The 22,716-nt window shown below is 44.3% G+C and overlaps 1 protein-coding gene across 1 annotated transcript in view; it reads right to left on the reverse strand.

The window, feature by feature from the left end:
• The window catches only part of EIF3I (eukaryotic translation initiation factor 3 subunit I), a 363,205-nt gene that overhangs the window by 76,757 nt on the left and 263,732 nt on the right, over nucleotides 1-22,716 (reverse strand). Inside the window, exon 9 of the mRNA XM_044082520.1 lies at nucleotides 9,899-9,972. Coding sequence (XP_043938455.1) covers nucleotides 9,899-9,972 — 74 coding nt within the window. The remainder of the gene's footprint in view (nucleotides 1-9,898; nucleotides 9,973-22,716) is intronic.

The raw sequence follows: 22,716 nt of genomic DNA on the forward strand, positions 1-22,716 counted from the left end.
TTCCCACACTCTCATGGCCTCTCTGCAAAGGGGGTATGATCTGGTCCCTCCTTGTTTGTTCAGATACCAGACCACCGACATGTTGTCCGTGTGGATGGCGATGATGCCCTGAGGAAGAAACTTGTGTAAGGCCTGTAGGGATAGAAGTACAGCCCTCATCTCCAACACGTTGATGTGGAGAAGAGCTTCGCCTGGAAGCCAGGAGCCCTGAACTAGCCTGCCCAGACAATGCCCCCCCCACCCTATCTGGGAGGCATCTGTCGTCAGGGTAACCACTGGAGAGGGAATAACAAAGGGGCTTCCTTGATTCAGATTGGATGTCTGAAGCCACCAGCGAAGGTCCCGCTTGCATATTTCCGTAATCATGATGTGATGATTGAGGGAAGATCCTGAAAGGACCATTGAGTTGACAATAGCCACTGAAGAATCCTCATGTGCAATCTTGCCAGAGGAACTAAAAGAACCGTGGCAGACATTGAGCCTAAAACTTGTAGAACCATCCTGGCTGGGGCTTTGGATCTCGATATCAGAGCTTGAACTTGGCCCTGTAAAGTTTGGATCCTTTCGGCAGGAAGAAAGACGCATCAATCTTGAGTCTATCTCTGCTCCTATGAACCTTATGCTGAGAGGGCAGCAAGACAGACTTTGACCAATTGAATGTAATCCCCAGGGTAATACCCAGGGAGATGGTGGCTTTGAGGTTGTCCATTAGTAGATGCCTGGTGGTGGCAGTCAGGAGCCAGTCGTCCAGATAGGGAAACACTTGGAATCCAAGACTTCTCAGGTGAGCTGTCACTACTGCCAAACACTTGGTGAACACCCTGGGGGCTGTGGTGAGACCAAAGGGCAGAGCGCAAAATTGGTAATGACTGTCTCCCAGGCTGAAGCGCAGATACCTTCTGGACGCCTGATGTATCGGTATATGATAATAGGCGTCCTTGAGTTCTATGGAGCACATCCAAACATCCTTCTCCAACAATGGGAGAATGGATTGTAACGTGACCATTCGGAATTTGGATTTCGTGACGGATTGGTTCAGTCTGCTGAGATCCAATATTGGTCTCAGGTCCCCTGTCTTTTTTGGCACTAAAAAGAACCTGGAGTAATTTCCTGATCCGATCTGGTCTGTGGGGACCGGTTGGATGACTCCTTTTTCTAGCAGCTTTAAAGCTTCTGCGGCTGCCATTTCCCTTTGACTGGGTGGTGGGTCCGGGATTCTTTTGGACGGTGGGGGCAGTATGTGAATGGGATGGTGTAACCTCCGGCAATGATCCGAAGCACCCATCTGTCCTGAGTGATTGACTCCCAGGCTTTTAGGTGCTTGGCAAACGACACCCGACTGGCTCGAGCAGCACAGCCGGGCAATCCCTCATGACGTGTGGGAGGCTGAAGAGCCACGAAAGGACTCGCGGTCTCCAGAATTGCGGGTCCTCTGCCGCCTCTGGGACGGCGTCTCCCTGAAAAATTTCCCGTCCTCTGCCTCTGGAAGGGGAATCTTCCTGCTGTTGGGAGAAAACTTGCAGATTTGGAACCACATTTTCCCCCTCCTTTAGCCTTGGGGTAAGGCCGAAAGGGAGTGGAATAACGGGCACCTACGGCAGATAAAGTTTTTCCCTCTTGCTCACAGCGGTAAGGGTGTCTTTAACCTTGGGTCCAAACAATGAGGACCCATCAAAGGGAGCGCCGCGAAGGAAGACTTGAAGGCCTCCAAGCAACTGACACAAGCGGAGCCAGGCTTGTCACGAGAGCCACGCCTGTGCCTGCCGCTCTACCCCCTTCGGCCGCATAGGAAATGAGCCTCATGGACGAGTTAGAAATTGAAGTAAGGATAGCCAACTGAGAGCTAACCGACTGGGCTAGCTGCTCAGGTAGGTTACCCGAGAGGGAATCTGACAACTCCTTGACCAGATCCCTCTGAAGCCTAGTAAAATGTGCCAAATAATTCAGAGACCTTAAAGTAAAGGCCGCTGAAGTCAGGGTGCGCCTCCCGTACCTGTCCATACTCCTAGACTCCTTATTAGGAGGATGGACGGACGTTGAAGCCCCTGCCACGGCCTGTTGTGTAGCAGATGCCACCACCATGGCATCTACAGCCACGCCTTTAGTGAGGAACTCCTTCTCGGGGAGCAGACAAAAATTTATTTGGACGAGAAGGGACTGGTTCCACGGTATCTGGTGTTCCCACGCTTCGACAAACTAAATCCAGAAGCTCGTCAAGGGCGGAGACACCCAGGAGGCGGAGGGCTGAGCCCCAAAGGCCTTGAGGAGCACTGACTCGTCAGCAGAGGGGGTTTGGATATCCAGCCGCCTCGTTGTTTGAGGATCTCTAAGATGTCTGCAAATGAGACATCATCCGAGGACGACTGGGACCCTCTGCATCATCCAGATCAGTGTCTGATGTAATAGACTCGGGAGTCCACGTGCTTCCTCTTGCACAATCTCTTCCTTGGGGGTTCCTCCGAAGACAACTCAAGAACCCTCAGGAGGAGGGAACCCCAATGGGGTAACCTCAGGCCCCGGGCTCCGCTGGCTACGGACAGGGAACTGCCAAAGACCCAGTCTCCACGCCCAGGAAGGTGCTGGTAAAGCCGGAGAGATGGCCGAAGAGGACTTGGCCAAGGCACTCCTCATGGCTCTGAAAGCCGGACCCCAGAATCCTGGGAGTGTCCGGTCCCCGAGCCGTGATAGCCGACGGAAGTCCCGCAGCAAGCACCGAGGGGAGGCTCGGAACCGAAAGCATAGGTCCCAAACATCACCCCGGGTCCAGCCGAAGAAGTCCGCGTACCAAACTCGGACCCGAAGGCCGGGTTGGAGTAAGGGTCGGAGCCGACCCTAAGATCTCCACCGGCTCCAACAGCACCTGCTCACGGAGCCAAGCAGTCGGAGGAGGAATGGCAATGGGGTGGGCCAGGGTCATCGGTTCCGAAGCCAACTGGGTCGGAACCGAAACAAATTTTTGGAAGACTGGGGACTGGAACAGTCTTTGGAGTACCCTGTCTATATCAGAATCTGACATCCTCGAAGACCGAGAGGAAACAGAACGGGTTCGAGACGGCCTCTCCAACGGCCCCAAAGGGCTAGGGGACCGGCTCCGAGGTGACTCGATGAGTATCGGCGCCGAAGGAATACACACAGCAGATTCCATCGGTGCCGAGGTGGACTTCGGCGCCGAGGAGGAAGTGTCTGAGCGGGCGACCCTTGCCGGCTCCGAGACCAGTGGAGCCGACGGGTGACCCGCCTCGATGCCCCAGCCATCGGCTCCGAAGCCAGAGGAGTCGATACTGCTGGCATCGAGGCAGACCGTTCCGACCTCGGCTCCGAAGTCCTTGGAGCCGAAGGAGAGGCCTGCCTATGTCTCTTAGCGGTCGGATCCGACGGACTGGTCGGAACCGACGCCTTTCTTTTTACCCGGGGAAGGAGAGGATGCCAAGGCTTCTTCAAAGGAAGGTTTAATTAACCCCTTAAGAATCAATTTATTTTTCCTCTCCTGGAGGACCCTTGAGGAAAAAGCGTGACATACGCTGCATGACTCCTGTAAGTGTTTTGCACCTAAACAATACACACAGAGCGAGTGATCGTCCGTGATGGACATTTTGAAACTACATTTCAGACATTTTTAAAGCCCGAAGGCCTAGGGTTCTGAGACATTATGAAGAGAATTTCAGTAATCTGACAGGAAAATACAATTTACTGACTTACTGACTAAACCCCTTAAGTATATAGCTATCAGTTATGGCTAAAAAGCGCCAATGACAGGTAACTTTCAAAACCTTGTAAGAACAAACAGAGCTACAAAGATATTTAAAGCCTTTTGCTCTACAGGTAAGTTATAGGAGGGTTGACCGACCGGGAAGGCCCTAGATGAAGGGGGCCTACCAAACTCAACCCAATCACACAACAAAGGTCTTCAACAATCCAACCAATCACACAACAATGAGAAGAATAGCCGTTAAAACAGCTTTTGAGGCAAAAACAGCAAAAAAACTGACAGAAAAGTTAGTTAAATAACTACTCAGCCCAGCCAGCTCGAGACCACGTCTTCGCAGGTTAGCGGCAAACGAGATCTGGGGGACTGGTAGTGGTGCATCCTGGGATATAGTAAGCTCAGCCAATTAGAGACTTCGCTCTTTGGCATAAGCGTGCCGAGTCGGAGCCGAGGGATCGGCTCCGAACCCATCAGTCAGAATGTAGGCGAGATAGCATCACATAACATCCAGTATTGCATGGGCTAGAAATGAGCAATGATGGTTTTGGGCCTGTCTGACCACACTTTTGAAAGTACCCCAGGGAATAAGGGGCATCTGTGAAAAGGCAAACAGAAGTGGTCTGTCCATCTGAAGGAGAAGGTGCCCAATCCCCATGACCCAATCTGCTGGTTTCTGGAGCAGAGCTTATTCAGTTGTTTGTTCTCTTAAACAGGCATATTCATGTGTGGGACCCCCAAAATGGTGGACAAGATCCAGAAATACCTCCCTTTTTGGCACTGACTTTTTAGGGGTCTACGTCAGCTTGACTCAGAATGTGGTAGGATATTTTCCTGTCACATGATATAGGATGCAATTGGCATTACTATGATCTGCCGTGCCTGTACCCAAATGTTCATAACCAACCTGTATGCACTTAATGTGCTCTCCACCCTAATTTGTTTGCGTACCACATAACTGTGGTAATGTCTGTCCAAGTCAGGAGAGTTCCCAGAGTCAACCTGTCCCAGAAGGCCTGCATGACCAAGAAAACTGACATTTCTTTCTGACTGATACATTGTTTTGCCTGCTGCCCACCCAAAGTCCTCTAGACTTGGATCTCCTAAGCAGCCCCCAGACACTGTCCGAACTGTATGTAATAAAGGTTTGAGCTGCCGCTGGTAGGGCGAGAGCAGTTCATGGGTTGATATAAATACACTTCTTCCTTCATAAAATGTCCATTTGTAGGGATGGTAATATAGGAATCCTGATTTCTAGATACTGCAGGTGTTGCACCCAAGTGTTTTTTTAGGAGCCACTGCAATTTCCCTGTGAAAAGCTTTGCCAAAGGGATCATTATTATGCATGAATCCATGTAACTCAAGGCCCTAGCCATAAATGAATTACCTTGCAGAAACGGCACGTCTGGTTTGGACATCTGAGGAATTTTAGTAGAAATGTGACTTTGTCCTCAGGAAGGCTTTTTGTTGCACAGAATTTATAGTTGTCCCCAGGAAGGTGATTCTTGTGTTTGGTTGTAGTTGTGACTTCTGAAACTTGAAGGTTAGGCCTACCCTCTGAAAGCAATCCATGGTGATTTGTAAGGCTGTCTGAAGTTCTACGGGAGACTCGTCATCCATGTTCATAGGTTAGTACTAAGCTAACTGCTCTTGTGAGCCATTTTAAGCCTAGCCAATTATCCCTTGTGAGACTCAAACCCTGCACCTTGTGTTTGTAAGGCAAACACCTTAACCATTAGGCCACCCTCCCATATGTAAGGATACACATATGGACTTCTAGTCTCCTGCAGTGAGCAATGATCGTGCCATACATTTGATGAAAACACCTGTAGAAGCAGAGAAAACACCAGCAATGCAAGTCCCCCTGACTGAAAGCACAGGTACCTCCTCTCCTGTGTTTCCACAGTCACCTTACATGCCCTTTGAAAAAAATCAAGGGAAGCAACTTCTGGAAGGTTAACATCTTTTGGGACATGAAAGAATTTGTTTAACCGTGAAAGAAACAAGACAGGTCTCAAAGTTCTCACTTTTCATGGTACGAGAAAAAGTACTGAGTAGAACCCTGTGCCCACTACTTTTGTGGTACTCTTTGAATGAAGCCCTCTAGAAGCAGACCCTTTAAAATGGGAGGTAGGAGGACGAACAGATTTCTTGTTTTTTGAAGGTGATGATATCCCTAAGAAGGGAGTTTCTTCCAAAATTGAATGACACAACCTTCCTTTATGATTTTAATACCATGTGTCCTGGATTAAAAGTGCCCAGTGGTGGTAGAAAAAGGATAAATTCCTGCTAAGAGGGACTGGTTGTCCTCAAACCAGAATGCCTCCTAACCTCTGACCATGTAGCAGTTGGCCTACATGATTCACTATAACCATGTTTCATGGTCTGGCTGGCAATAACGGAAATAATTGTTGTACAGGTCAAACATCTCCTTTCTAGGGCCTTTATCCTGTGACCATTCTGCCTTCTGTCTCAGGACTCCAGGAACTTTAACATGAAAGAAATGCAACCAAGGGACTTAATGGTCAGGATAACTGAACTGCCTCTTTTTTTGTTTTACAAAAGGCCGATTTCTACTCTGTTGTCATTTGGAATTGGGCTCACATCTGGATATACACTGATGGAATCCATGGACAGCACTACTGGATCCATAAAAGGACACTCCTTCAGAGGTTTTTGGGAGTCATGGACCCTATAAAATTGGTCATGCTTCCTGGGAGAAGGGGGCTGGGAAAAAGGAGGCACTATAAAGCATAATCCACACATTTCAACACACTAGGTATGGCCAGGAGCCTTGAATCTGGAAAGCCCAGAAACTGCCTGCACCTAATCTGGACCTGGGAGAACTCTGGTCTCACAGATACAAGTTTTCCCTATAACCATCTGAAAGACTGGGACCTGCACTGGCAAGTCCGATAATGTGCAGACAGAATGGCCGAAAATCTGGACACATACACTAAATCAGAGATTACCATTTCTTGGAATATTCCTGAATTGGTATATACCAGTTCAGTGTAGGGTTACCACATGGCTCTTTTTTACACAGGATAGTCTATTTTGGCAGTTGTGTCCTGTGTGTGTGTGTGTGTGTTGGGGGGGCTTGCCACCTTTAAAAAAACAACTTTAAGTGAGAAGAGATGTCCGGATATTCAGCTTTCTGCATTTTTGATCCTTTTGTTTCCGGTATGTCTTTACTCAGCATTTCGAGTCCCGACACTTCAATAGGGAACCTGTTTCCTTCTTTCTATAAAGGCATCTCCAAAGGTTAGGATTCCCAGATGGTAACGCTGGAGAAAGGATGTCCTCACCAACAAATTCCACATAACAGGCGGTAGACATGTGGTGCACATAAGCAAGCTCTTCCACCACTATCTCTAAGGTATCAGATTTCCTCTGGGGAAAAGCCCCCCCCCTTTTCCTTTTCATACAGGGTAAATCTGACATAGAAGGTTCTTCAGAGGTTGGCTGCCTAGACCTCATAAATTCTACAAAATCATGGGCATGCTTGAAAAGACCCTGAGCAGAGACTTGACAGATGAGGACTGAAACCCACACAGCAGTGACCCTGACTAAATGACTGACCATTTGGGCTTTGGTGTCTCGGATTTGTGCTTGTATATGCAGTCTGACTTGTATGTGCTCTACCATAATAAAGACGATTTGAAATTGTGTATGCGCACTCAGGTTTTGTGATGCATACATAATAATGCTGTATTACAGTACCGTAAAGATCATGATGGAAGCTTAGATGTTGTTTTCAGTTAACACATGAATCCATAGGATGTGTGCGTGTGCGTGTGCGTGTGCGTGTGCGTGTGCGTGTGCGTGTGCGTGTCTGTGCGTGTCTGTGTGCGTGTCTGTGTGCGTGTCTGTGTGCGTGTCTGTGTGCGTGTCTGTGTGCGTGTCTGTGTGCGTGTCTGTGTGCGTGTCTGTGTGCGTGTCTGTGTGCGTGTCTGTGTGTGTGGAGGAGGGGGAGATCCCCCAGTTAAGTACACGAGTTATCATACATGGTATGCCATAATTCAAGATACAAGACATGAAGTTCTGACAGTGTACCCAGCTTTATAAAAAAAAAAAAAAAGTTGTTGTGGATCATCATTAAAACACTGCAGAACAGCAAGTCTGTCAAACCCTCATGCCCTGCCTTACAGCACAGCTAAGGCATAATTTACATACGTACTGCAAGGTCATCAGGCAAGTGTTTGCACAAGCTGCATTTTTACAACAAATACACATTTACTTTTATTACTCCCAAAGCATGACTTCACTAGTGGTGATCATTGGACAGAAGCAGTGAGGCTTCACTACAGACAACAGATGATTGAATTCCACACCAGGTGTTGTCGCACTGGATAAATTATGGGGTCTGATCCTCATCTACTGAGCAGGAGATTTCATCAAAGTATTTGTTAATCCTGTATTGCTGCCGTTTTTAAATGGCTAGTTTACCTTTTCCCCCCTCTCTCCTCCCACTGTAACCAGCTGCCAACATGCCAAACCATTTTCCACATCATGGACCATGTGAAAGCAAAACAAAAATACACAGACTAAGATTTTTCATAACCATGCAAAACAGACTAAGATTTTTCATAACCATACATACACTGTTTTGCAACCACTGCTAGGTGTGAAAAGCTTTTTTTTTTGAAAATATGGCTGTTGTATAGGAAATTCCCTTTCTAACATATAACTTTGGAGATGTTCTCCTAACATATAACTTTGGAGATGTTCTCCTAACATATAACTTTGGAGATGTTCTCCTAACATATAACTTTGGAGATGTTCTCCTAACATATAACTTTGGAGATGTTCTCCTAACATATAACTTTGGAGATGTTCTCCTAACATATAACTTTGGAGATGTTCTCCTAACATATAACTTTGGAGATGTTCTCCTAACATATAACTTTGGAGATGTTCTCCTAACATATAACTTTGGAGATGTTCTCCTAACATATAACTTTGGAGATGTTCTCCTAACATATAACTTTGGAGATGTTCTCCTAACATATAACTTTGGAGATGTTCTCCTAACATATAACTTTGGAGATGTTCTCCTAACATATAACTTTGGAGATGTTCTCCTAACATATAACTTTGGAGATGTTCTCCTAACATATAACTTTGGAGATGTTCTCCTAACATATAACTTTGGAGATGTTCTCCTAACATATAACTTTGGAGATGTTCTCCTAACATATAACTTTGGAGATGTTCTCCTAACATATAACTTTGGAGATGTTCTCCTAACATATAACTTTGGAGATGTTCTCCTAACATATAACTTTGGAGATGTTCTCCTAACATATAACTTTGGAGATGTTCTCCTAACATATAACTTTGGAGATGTTCTCCTAACATATAACTTTGGAGATGTTCTCCTAACATATAACTTTGGAGATGATGACATCAAATGTGTGTGTGTGTGTGTGTGTGTGTGTGTGTGTGTGTGTGTGTGTGTGTGTGTGTGTGTGTGTGTGTGTGGAGGGGGGGGGGGTTGAAATTGAGCCCAGTGCCCAAGGGGCAAGCTAGGGCTTTCCTCCCTAGATGAAAGCAGGATTCAAAAAAAGAAAAAACAATTTTTGTTTTTTTATTTTTCAAAACAGAGTGGTCTTCACAATTCTAGATGTTTTCAGGCATGACAGAGAATATTCTCTGTATTACCCAGACATGATGTGCACAGTAGCATATGCCTTAACATCCCCATTTTAGGGTAACCTGTTACTAACCTCACCCCTCTTTAAGCAGCAGGACACATTCATCTCTCAAGCATCTAGCAGGATCTAGGATGTCTCAGTAAATATCCATACTCTCCCCAGATAAACACAAAAACCTGTAAGACGTTAGTTTCCTATCCACAAGGATGAATCAGGTTAATAAAGAAAAGCAATATAAAAATACAATAAAATTTTCAAAGAACTGTGGGATAGTATCTGCATCATCAAGAAGTAAACATTCTAGAAGGAATACCAACTTGAATCACTCTAGTGAATACAGGTTTACATGCTACACCCTTTATTATGATGGTATTGTACCCCCAATACACTAAGGCAAAAATGGGCACAGTTTATCCAGTGTAAGCTGCTGATCAAACCATTCCCTGCAGTCTTCAACTGTGTCTTAAATTTCCAGAATGTTTTATCCTCATGCAACTTTAATGAATCAGAAACTAAGTAACAGGTAAAACTTGCTTACCTTGCCTCAAACTTTCCAATTCTGGTTGAGGTTGTCGTTACATCCATTGCTTCCTGACCACCACCCAGTACTACCTGTAAAAAGAAGAGAAACTGTTCACACACTTCCTTAAACATACAAATTACACAGTTCTGGAATCTTACAAACTTACTACACATCTGATATACAGGGTCAGAAACAACCCCGTCATGATGCAAACTGGGGGTTGCACCCCAAAACAGGCAAAAAAAGCAACTGCAGAAACAATGGAGTGTCACAGAAAAAAAATCATACACTCAGCAAAGAGAGGTTTACATATTAAAGAACACTGCAACTTCCAGCTCCTGCAAAAGGTAACTGAGGGAGAACTATTCCATAATTCTTACAGAGATATCACCTATGACACACTTCGTTTCTGAACATGCACAGATTCATCTGCTTATAAAACTTTATACTGTGTAGAAGTCAAAGATGCATGTCAAACCATTTTCCAAGTACAGAATTGTACAGACAAAGCAGCAGGTTCGAAAGGAGCTAGTATACGTTTTCTAAGACATAATTCAGATCCCAAGGAGGGGATGGCTCTTTTCGGGGGTCTGATATGAAGGATGCCTTTCAAAAAATGGCATTACCTCAAAATGAGTAGGAAGTGGTAGATTTAGAGGCAAACAGAGATGGCTGACAGCTGCACTTTAGTAGCAGAGAATGCCAATCGGGAAACTAGCAGCACACACAAAGAAAATGTTATGACTACACAAATGAGAAAGATCTTGATAAAAAATCTCCTTGTAGTTTTTTTAGCCTTTTGTAGAGCCTTAAGCAGGTCTTCAGTAAAGTGGTACCTAAAAGGAATGCAATTTCTGTCACCCAAAGTCAGATTTAGAGTTTGTTGATTTGAGTGAATTAGAGAACCCTTGATGCTTGTGAACAAGTCCATCCTGTGAGGTAACTTGTGATGACTGCTCCTGGTCAACCGAAAAAGGGGGAACCTGTCATGTCTGGACCAAACGGAGTTACAAGCAAGATCATGGGCATGTCCTTCTTAATTTCAAGAAGTATACTGGGCGTTGGAGAAAGAGGCATGCATAAGCACCTCCCCTTCCAAGAAAAAGACACAGTCAGTCTTCCACACTTGAAGGGATAGCACTGTGGTACAGAACAGTCTGAGCTGTCTGTTCTATGTGGAGGCAAACAGCTATCTGGGAAGAACCAAATTGATGGCCAAAATCCAGAAAGACCTCCCTATTAAGCAACCATTCGTGTGGGTGTGCTCTGGATCTGATCTGATCAGATATACACAGCTGAAAGAAAACATTGTGTTAGATAGCAAGTGTGTCCCATGCAATCAAGGCTGGTCAACTGAGGCAGTAACAACTGGTACTTTACTGCTTGTTTATGTACCACATTACTGTGATGTTCTGTTTAGATCTGAAGGGCGCCTGGTGTCCACAGGTAGGTTGCAAGGAATGAACTAGGATAAGGGCCTTCATTCCCTTTACATTTACATGGCTCTCCCCCTCTAGAACACCGAAGTTCTGGCCCTTGATGCTCTTGCCAGATCTAAAGCATCTGTTTATAGCACCAGAAAGGGGAATAAACCAGAAAGGTCACTCCTGAGTGGAGCAAAATCTGGTTGAACTACCAAAGAAATTCCTTCTTGAAGGGGCAAGAGAGGAATTGGGAAGTTTAATGGATGACAGCGCCAAGTCCAAATTGACTTGAAGTACCACTGTACTTTCTCATGTGGAGTTCTGCCATAAAGTACCATCATAACCATTGATGCCATGTACCCCAGGGTTCTCAGCATCTCTCTTGCTGACATCACATCCAAGGGAAGAAGGCTAGAAAGTATTTTGAGAGGTAATGAACTTTGTCTGAAGGAAGGAAAGCTGCTACACAATGTGCTCATTGCATCCTAGAAAAAAAAAAAAAAAAAAAAATCAAACACTTACGAAGCCCAGACTGTGCAGACAATTAATTCATGCAAAGTCCAAGTTCCTTAAAGAATCTCTTGGAAGGAGCCTGAATCGGAGCTCTTCCAGAAAATTAAAAATCTGGATTCATTGAAGTCTGGAAAAGACAGGCATATTGTGAATGCCCTTCAGGCAGTTGAAAGGCCAAAGTGTTTAACAGTAAACGGAAAGTGAACTGAACACAGACAGAACCATAAGAATGTACTGAATTCTGGATGAAAAGGAATCTGAAGGTAAGCATTCTTTAAATCCAGTGTCACCAAAAAAGCTTGGGGAAGGATCACTGAAAGTAACAACTGTTGTGTCTACATCCTGAAACTTGGAATTTTGAGATGGGTGTCGAGAAGAAAAAAACAAAATGGGTCACTAACTGCCTTCCTTTATGGGGACCAGAAAAATTCTGGAATAAAACTCTCTACTTAACGGATGAGGAGCAAATTCTATTGCTCCTGAGCAAACAGGTGCTGAAGAAGAGGGAGAATGAGATGCATCTGGTTTTGACGAGGCTGAGGAAAACCCAAGAGATGCCAATCCAAGACGCTTTGAAACCTTTTCAGATGATGTGCAGAACTTGGACTGCCAGGCTGGAAAGGACAGAAACAGCACTTGAGATAAAGGAACTAGCTGTTGGCCGAAGTGGAGTGGAGGTAAGGGCTGAAGAGCCTGGTTTGTCAAGAACGGAGGGTTTAGACCTGTTGGAATCCTTCTGAGATTTGTTTTGACATTTCCTATTGTTGATTCTTTTACCCTTTCGAAATGCTTTTGGCACTTACATAACAAAAGAGGCTGGCCTTATCACAGTAGGTTCCCTGAAACTGGATCTGGACAAAGGAAGACCTGCTTAAAATCTTGTGTGACCTAGCCTTTCCCTTGCAAAGTTTTGAAATCCTCTGTAGCAGCAGCAGATCCAAAAACATGCCGCTGATCCAGAGGAGAGTGTAGAAGTGTAGCTTTGACATACTCAGGTAACGGCTGAAGCCTAAGCCATGCAGTATAGACAAAGAACAGATCTAGTAGCAGTTGCTGTAGAAGAGGCATTAGCAGCACCGTAACTGCATTTAATCGAATGCCTAACAACTTAAGAAGTTGGGTTTAAGAAGATACAAAACAGAAGATTTAGTGTCGGTGTCAGGTAATTCTTAAAGGACATTGCCCTGACTTCCCAAAACAGACAAAAATATCTGATTGTGCAGGTTTGGTACATGACAACATTAGAATACAGTGTGGCTGAGATGTACACATTTTTGCCATATCTATCAACAACTCTGTCTAATGTTTTGCACACTGACAAAGATAACAAGGAATGCAGTTTAGCAAGATTTTCAAAGAAAAAAAAGAAAACAGGTGGATCAGAGGAGGGGTTCTTGCACATTTTTTTTTCAAGTTTAGGACTTTGTAAAATCTGTCAGGTTCCTTTGGAACAGGTGGCTGAAACTCAGGATTAATAGAGGCAGCAGAGAAAGTATCTAGCGAAGGCTCTAAAAAGTACAGTTGTGTACACTTATCATTAATTGTAGAGGTTATAGTTTACTCACTGTTGCAGTCATCACCTGTGGGTTATCCCTGCTGTGGTAGCCCTCAGTCGGCCTAAATAGCTACCACAACAGGTATAACTCACAGGTGGTGACTGCAACAGTGAAACACGAAGAACATGAGAAAGAATGTCAGAGGGTTTATGCATCCTCAAACTTCCAAAAATTAATAGAATCTTTTCTAAACATCAGATAATTGGAAACCTTCTCACTTTAAATGCTGAATCACTTGAATAATATTGTCGCCAAAGAAAATTTCAAAAGGACGGTCATGATATAATGTATCCTCTTCGTCAGTGGCATAAGACACAAAGGAATGGATCAGGGAGGAATAACCCAAAAAATCCTCTTCGGAGTCAAACTCAAACAACCTCTCAATGTCTTTTGAAGGGAGATACAGAAGGGGGAGGAGCAAAACAAATGATGTAAAGGTATATTCACCTTGAAGAGCATGTGTAACATCCTGCCATTCCTTCTGGGGATCCCTAGACATCTGAGGGGAAGTGGTACTGCTTACACGTCTGCTTCTTAAGTGCAACATCTGCTTGTGCAGTGCACAGTGGCTCCAAGCCCTAACATAACTCAGTCCAAGAACAAGGAACTTCCTTCCCAACGAAGATATCACGTATGCCTTCACGTTCCTCTGAGATAATAAGCAGTGGTTTCTCCTACTTGCCAAAGAGAGTCAGTTGGTCAGATGAATGTATGAGAAGGCTGCTCCATATCAGCGATTGATGCGGTCATTAAATGGGGAGCAGCCACAGGAACCAGAGTCAGAGGACTCAAAGGTACACAATGGAGATGTATGTGTCAGACTGCACAGCTGAAGCCATGGGCCTTGGTTTGGCTTCTTTTTCAGCAATAAAGGGATGTCAGAATGAAAAGATTAGATGACATTTTACCTTAGATGGGATCCCTCATTCTTTGATCTTCAAAATAAATTTTTAAAAAAGACAAGAGTTAAATGCAGTCCTAGGAACAAACGACAGACAAACAGTCTTTACAGTTATAATCACCACCTAAGCCAAGAAAACACTAAAGTGATGATCTCCGAGGAATCTGCCTCCCGTGATCACATTTTACCCTCTTCAATGACATGTATAAAAAAATTCCATTAACTAAACAGAAAAGAGGAAGGGTCTCCAACATGGACACTTAACTGTACAATGACTAAGGAAGAGGCATAAATGGTACATCTGACTGAACAAAGCTGAAGGGATAAGCTCAGTGTTTGGGCTAGTAATTCACACCCATATGCCCCTTGTGTACCTCATAGCCCCTTCTGGGTTAGGTCATATGTCAGATGTACACCATGAAAGGAAGGCTCCCAGGCTTTAGTATGCTGCCCGGACATATAGTTAGCCAGTGAATTATGTACCCACATAGCTTCTTTCAGATCTACTGCTGTGCTGGCTACACATTACCTTCCATAAATGCCTGAAAAAAGAAACTGGTCAACATCATTGGCAGGCATGAAGAACATGACAGTACCACTAAATATGGAGAGAAAAAGAGTGGGTCAAGCAACAGCCAACAACCACTGGGGATGGTCTTGTACTGGTCATACTATTAGGCATTTTTTTCTGCAGCGCCCATATCCATAGGGCCACTTGAACTGAAACCCACAAAAGCATTGCCTGACTCAGGTTAAAGAACTTAAAAACAAAACTTTCTGTAATCAAACTAAAACTCTGGAAAAAAAAACTTCTCCATAACCTCAATTACTTTTAAACATGTCAAAACACTGCTGGATAACTACAGCTAGCATCTTTCCCAGAAGAGAGGGAGACAGTATGGTGGTACAGACACTGTTGCCAACAGCAGGAACCCCAATAATTTACTGATGGCAACAGTCAAATTTATTTATTTTATTTTAAATTTATTTACTGGGAAAGTCCAACTGGACACATGTCCATTTTCTGCCGAGGCCCGGGAAGAAAAGCTCCAACATTCACCATACAGTAATATATGTAACATTTACACAGCATAAATATTAATACAGGATAATATATTTGTACAAGAAAAAGTACAGTTGTGTACACTTACCATAAATGTAGATGTTAGAGTGTCTTCACTGTTGCAGTCATGACTGTAGGGTTCTCCCCTGCCGGCAGGCAGTCCTTGGTCGGCCAGAATTCCAAAGTCTGGGTCCGGCGTCGGCTGTTCAGCAATGCTGCCTGACGTCAGAGCGCCAGGAGTATAAAGCTGGCAGCCGACGCCATGTTCTCCAGTTTTTCTTGCCCCAGATGTCAGGTGTTCCAAAATGAGTGCAAGCCCATACCCTTTGCAAATACACCTCAAAAGAAGGGTGAAAAAGGGAACCACACAAAAGAAAAAATAAGAGGGGACAGGAGGGAGGGTAACCCAGACTGCAACAGTGAAGACACTCGAACATCTACATTTATGGTAAGTGTACACAACTGTACTATGTTCATAATGTTTCACTGTTGCAGTCATGACTGTAGGGTTGAGTCCCAAAGCAGAATAAAAGGGAGGTGGTCATAAAGTAGAGGGGGTGGCTAAAAGGCCCTGCAAGACAGCAGAAGCAAAGCCTGCCCTAGACTTAGAGTAGGGAGGTAGATTGTAGTGCTTGGAAAACGTATGCACTGAACTCCAAGTTGCATCTTCCAAAATGTCTTTGGTAGGAACTCCCCTGAGGAAGGCAGCTGAAGTGGCAGCAGCTCTGGTAGAATGAGTCCTTATACTCCCTGGGATTTGCTTTCCATGGTGTGAATAGCAAAATCTGATTCCATGAGCAATCCATTTAGAAATGGTCTGTTTTGAAATGGCTTTACCTTGGGAACTTGAAGCATAAGAAACAAACAATTGCTCTGATTTCCTAATGTCCTTGGTTCTGTCCAGGTAAAAATGTAGTTGTCTGTGTACATCCAATGAATGCAAGATCCTTTCCCCCTTATTTTGAGGACTGGGGAAAAAAGTTGGTAAGTGAATAGTTTGATTTAAAGCCACTTTGGAAACCACCTTAGGCATGAAAGTAGGATTAGTCCTTAAAGACACCCTGTCTTGATGAAAAATAATATAAGGTTCCACAGCCATGAGAGCTTGCAACTCCGAAACTCTCCTGGCAGAGGTAAGAGCTAACATGATGGCTGTCTTCCAAGATAAAAACTTGATGTCAGATGTGGCAGTAGGCTCAAAAGGAGGCAAGGTGAGTTTTTCCAAAACATAGTTGAGATCCCAAGCAGGAATGGGTGGAGATCTAGGGGGTCTTAAGTTCTTAGCTCCTCTGAGAAACTGTCTCATGAGCTGATTGGAAAAGATTGGAGGGTCTGAATTATGAGTAGAAATAGCAGAGGCATGGATCTTTATGGAAGAGAAAGAGAGACCCTTGTGTAAGAGGTCTGTCAGGTAAAGTAAAATCAGAGGAATGTTAGGAATAAGAGGATCTGAATCCTGAGCCTGCATCCAGGAGCAAAATCTTTTCCATTTTCCTGCATAAGATTTTCTAGTGCTAGGACGTCTGGCTTCTAAAATGACATCCATAACCTGCTTGGGTAGAAGAGAATGAATCAAAGACCCTGGATTAACCAGGCCGCCAGGCTGAGAGTTTTGACATGGGAGTGCAGAACCTGACCCTGGTGTTGGGAAAGAAGGTTCGGAGTCTGTGGTAATATCCAAGGGGGCTCCAGACAAAGGTTTTTCAGTGTTGGTACCAAAACTGTCGAGGCCAATTTGGGGCCAGCAAAATTATCATCTTGGGCTTGTCCTGTATAATCTTTAATAACACCCGTGGAAGAAGAGGTAGAGGCAGGAAGGCATACCCCGAGAGGTTTCTCCAACTGAATGATAGTGCATCCACTTTCCAAGCTAGTTCGTGGAATGTCCTGGTGCAAAAAATCTGTAGTTGATGATTAAGGTGGGATGCAAAGAGGTCTATGCAAGGACATCCCCAGACTGCTGTAATCATCCTGAATATTTCGGTGTCCAGCATCCATTCGTGTGAGTCCGACAGGTGTCTGCTCAGACTGTCTGCCAGGAAGTTTTGCTTCCCTGGTAGAAACTGAGCTTGAAGGTCCAGTTTGCAAGCTAGAGCTGTGTTCCATAGATTCATGGCTAGTCTGCAAAGGGGATAGGAATGAGATCCTCCTTGCTTGTTTATGTACCACATAACTGTGGTGTTGTCTGTCCGTATCAGTAGCTGTCCTGGTTGTAGAAGATTCCTGAAAGCCCATAGAGCATTCTGAACGGCTAACATTTCCTTTAAATTGATATGCAGGTGCTTCTGATCCTTTGTCCAAAGACCCTGCAGACAGTTGCCCTGAAAATGGGCTCCCCATGCATAATCTGAAGCGTCCGTGGTTAGTATCCGAGTGGCTGGCGGCAGACTGAAAGGTTTTCCTATGTTTAGAGTACATGCCTTGGACCACCAAAGGAATTCCTTTTGAAGACAAGGCAGGACGGTGATCTGTATGTCTAGACTGTGGCAATGCTGAGACCATACACTTTTTAGGTACCACTGTATTTTCCTCATATGTAGTCTTGCATATGGTACGAGGAGAATGCAGGAGGGAATTTCCTTGCAGATAGCTGAGTTAAAGTTGCCAAGGTTTTGAAAGTTGAAGCCAGCTGTAATTGTTTTTCGGATGTCAGAAATGCCATCTGGGTTGTTGTGTTTAGAAGAGCACCCAGAAAGGTTATCTTTTGTGAGGGTATCAAATTTGACTTTATGTTTACAGTGAATCCCAGGAACTTGAGAAGATTTTGAACAAATTCTAGAGTAAGACATCCTTGCTGTCTGCCTGACTAAGACAGTCGTCCAGATAAGGGTAAATTTGAATTCCCTTGTGTCTGCAATAAGCTACTACTGGAGCCAGGCATTTGGTGAAGACCCTGGACGCAGTAGACAATCCAAAGGGCAGTGCAGAGAATTGATAGTGCCTCGATCTGGCCTTGAACCTGAGGTATTTTCTGCATTCCTGCCTGATGGGAATGTGTAAATATGCCTCCTTTAAATCCAGAGTTACCATCCATGCATTTTTGGTCAGCATTGGAAGTAGCTGCTGTAGAGTAAGCATCTTGAATTTTGGTATTTCGAGAAAAGTGTTCAAGACTGACAGATCCAGAATGGGTCTCCATGAATTTTGCTTTCTTGGGACTAGAAAGAGCCTAGAGTAAAAACCTTGTTCCATCTCTGAAAGTGGAACCAGTTCTATGGCTTTCATAGCCAAGAGAGTTTCCACCTGGTTTAAGGCCTCTAACCATTGATGTTGTGGAAGATCCGGCCATCCGCTTGGTCTTGGTAGGGTATGAAAATGGAATTTGTAACCTCTTGAAACCACATCCAGAACCCACTTGTCTTGGGTTATAGGAGTCCAATAAGAGAAAGTTTTCCTCCGAGAGGGGCTTCCAGGCAAGAAGTTCCTGTAGCCCAACAGAGGGAGTCATTGAGCCTGTTTTCTATGAGCTTGCGACCTGTCCTCTCCTCCCCTAGGGGTGGAAGCAGTCCACTGTCTTGGTCTATAAGAGGCTTGCGTTTGAGGCCTTCCTCAGGAGCGTCTGTATCTACCCCTCTGAGGCCTGTCTGAATTGGGAAAGGACCAATTTTTTGTAGGCCAATTCCTACTAAATCTGGGTGGCTGTACTTGCAAGAAATCTTTAACCGTTTGCATGGATTTTGCCTTGTCCTCCATCTTCTTTATCACCTCTTCAGCCTTGGGTCCAAACAAAACATTATGCTCAACAGGAGCATCCAATAACTTAGCTTTTACTTGATCTGGCAAGTTTTGTTTCTTTAACCAAGCATGCCTTCTAATGACTGTACCAGAGGCAGCAGCCCTACAAGAAGCCTCCAAGGCATCAAATCCACAGTGTAAACCATGCTTCCCAACTTGTTCAGTGGCATGCATTAAATCATGTAATTTCTTATCTGCACAGGTGGAAATGGACGTTAGCTTTTGTTTCAAAACAGACAAAGAAATTGCTGGTATTTCAGCAAATGAAACTGACAGTTTAAAGCCCTAATAGATAAAGTAGCAAAAGTGTACACTTTTTTGCCCCATCTTTCTACAGATCTGGAATCCTTCTCAGTGGGAATGGGGTTTTTAGCAGTAGTGGCCTTAACCCCCTTAGGACCCTGACAAATGGTTTCAGGGTCAGCAGTAGGGTTCTTGTATAAAAACTGGTGGGAATCAGGAACCCTATAATATCTGTCTGGCTTAACAGGAGCTGGAGGAAAAGAGTCAGGAGTTAAGTTAGCCTCCGAAAAAGCATCATCCACAATATCCAAAATAGGGGGGATAGCCAGGGGTCTATGTTGGGGAAGAAGAAGAAAATCCTTAAGTCTTTTCTTAGATTCCGAGTACTCCTGTCCTTCCCAGTGAAAATGTTCCCTCATTTCATGTAAAGTTTCCCCAAAAGAGAAATCCTCAGGGGGAGAAGCTGAAGGAATTGATTCCTCAGCATCAGAATCCTCATAAGGAGGGAAAGAATATTCCTGGTCAGAAGAAGAAACTGAAGAAACAGAAACCTGATCAGAGGAGTCATAATACACTTCCTGCCTTGGCCTTTTATCTGGAGGGGGATGTGAACCCCTAATCATAGTAAGTAAGTCCTCCGCCATCTTAAGTAATTGTTTCTGAGACTTGGGTGCCGGTGGGCTGTAGTCTTTGATTTGGAAGGAGTCTTTGCCTTTGTCTTTGGCTTTGCCTTTATTAGAAGATGAGTAGGCCTGAAAACCCCTTCGGAAGCCGGTACCTGCACAGCGGCTCCGGACCCATCCAAAGGAGCGTTATCCGAAGGTCCTGCAACATAAATATTCAAAGGCCTAGTCGGCTCCTCGTGGGAGTCCATTTGGGCCATCGGTTCCGAAATGGCCGACGACAGGGGCTGCAAAGGCGCCTCCCTGACGACGGCCGAACTTGAAGCTGGCTCTGCTTGTACAATATCGTCCGATTTGGACCTCGGAGGCCTGTCTTTATCCTTGCGTCGTTTGTGAACTCCGGTAGCTGGAACCGAATCCGACGACATTTTGTAATTAAAACGCCTACCGAAGTAATGAAATGCAAAATCGTACCTTCGTTTAATCGTACGTTGATTGAATCTAGCACAAAACCGAGAACTAGCTACGTTGTGGTCAGGGCCTAAGCAAAGAATACAGTAAGAATGAAAATCCTTATGAGGTGTTTGCTTCCCACAAGAAATACAATTATTAACTTTTTCTGACATTGGACTGGAGCAAGAAAAAAGTTTCCCCAACGGGGTACATTGAGTAGGAGAAGAAAGTCTTTGGACTGAAGTACGTTTAGAAAAAATTGTCAGGAGTCAGCCGACCGGCAAATGCGAACTGCTATCACCGCACGGCAAGAAAGACTGGAGAACATGGCGTCGGCTGCCAGCTTTATACTCCTGGCGCTCTGACGTCAGGCAGCATTGCTGAACAGCCGACGCCGGACCCAGCCTTTGGGATTCTGGACGACCGAGGACTTCCTGCCGGCAGGGGAGAACCCTACAGTCATGACTGCAACAGTAAAACACGATGAACATCTGTGATTACTTACATGAATAAATGTAAAGAATATGTCATTTCACACCATAAACAGTAAAGAAAACACAGCAGAGTATACACTATAGTAGTGGAGTTAAGTTATAATTAGACCGTACTCATACAGCAGCTTATTTATAATAAAGGGGGGATTAGATATAATTAGGTAGTAGAATGTAATAGACGGTTAACAGTGGTAAGTTGAGCGATCTAGTTCAGCTTAATAGGAGATAGTAAGGTTATGGGCAGTAGTATCGTTAAGAGAGTACTGGTTTTAGTCAGGTCAGGGGTATTGCAGGGATAGAGCCACTTGTTAAGGTTTAGCAATGTTTTAAATTGAGAGAGGGTTGGGGTAGATGCTATTTCCTATGGTAGTGAATTCCAGACTTTGCCTATATAGTTCGTATATAGTTCGAGAATAGTGATTCTCCAGCTGAATTTTTGGCTGACTCAATTTTAATAAGTGCTTTGTTGGTTGAACGTAAAGTTCTGGAGCTGGTGTACGGTGGGAGAATATTTTGGAGTGCAGGTGTTTTTTCCCTTTGGTAGAATATCTTATGGGCTATGGCTAGTTGGTTACAGAGTAGAAGATCTGAGAGTTCTAGCCAACTGAGTTTTTTAAGGGGAGTACAGTGGTGAGCTCTTGATGGGGACTTGGCATATCTAGCAATTTTATTGTAGCAGGCTTCAAGCTTGGATAATTCTGTTTTTCTAAGGTTAGAGAGTATGACCCCTAACCGAAAGAAGAAGAAGAGAGTATGGGGGATTCATAAAGTAGTGTGGATATCAAATGCAATTGGGCGATGTTCGCTTTTGTATCACTTGTAATGTACTGGTTGTTCCTATATAAAGTTCCAAGTTTTTTTATGAACTTTTTTTTTTTTTTTTTTTTTTTTACAGTTTATTACAGTTTATGATATGCAGGTATCAAATCTCATATTGCAGTCAAATTTTACACCCAACAGCTTAGTCTTAACACTTAGTATGAAGTGAGGGGGAAACGGTTGTATTATCTAATGAAGTTATGTTAAAATACATGGGGATGCATGTGCTTTAGTGGGCTGAAATAAAAAAGTTATGTACTCACCATAACGTTCCATCTGAGTAGCTGTACTTAATTTGTCTTCAACCTGTGGGTTTCGGATCCACATCGGATCCGACACGGCTGCATTTTCCAGCAACTGATCTGAGCTCCAAGCTCCTCCCCTTACCCATAATGTCCCCAGTCTCCCTTCAGATCGAGTTTGCTGCCTAAATAGTACCAAACACCGACCCAACAGAACCTTATCACATGCATGAGCCACAAAAAAACTCCAGATCCCAGACAGGACCAAAGATCTCACAACCTACACAAAGGTATAACAACCTACACTAAGCAATAAGGTCAGGGGGAATGGTTGAAAACAAATGAAGTACAACTACTCCAATGGAATGTTATGGTGAGAACATAACTTCTTTATCTGAAGTAGTTTACTACATTTGGTCTTCAACCTGTGGGACAGTCTCCAGCTACCAAAAAATCCTGGGTGGCCCTCACGGAAGGATATTCTAGAGCACTGCAGAGCTGAATGATGCTCTGTTTCTGGACACGATATCCAGCTTGTAGTGTGAAATGAATGTATGAGATGAAGACCAAGTGGCTGCCGAACAGATCATCCAGAGACATCCTAGACCAGAAGGCAGCTGACGTAGCCATAGATCCAAGTAGAATGTGCCTTCACTTGTCCTGGTGGAGACCATCCTTTAACAGCATAAGCTCGAACAATGCATTGGGAGATCCAGCAAGCAATGGTTACCTTAGAAACTGGCTTACCTAAGAAGGGTTTAGAATAA

The sequence above is a fragment of the Protopterus annectens genome, chromosome 1.part1 (genome assembly GCF_019279795.1).
Source record: "Protopterus annectens isolate FY-2018-M chromosome 1.part1, PAN1.0, whole genome shotgun sequence".
NCBI classification, from domain to species: Eukaryota; Metazoa; Chordata; order Ceratodontiformes; family Protopteridae; genus Protopterus; species Protopterus annectens.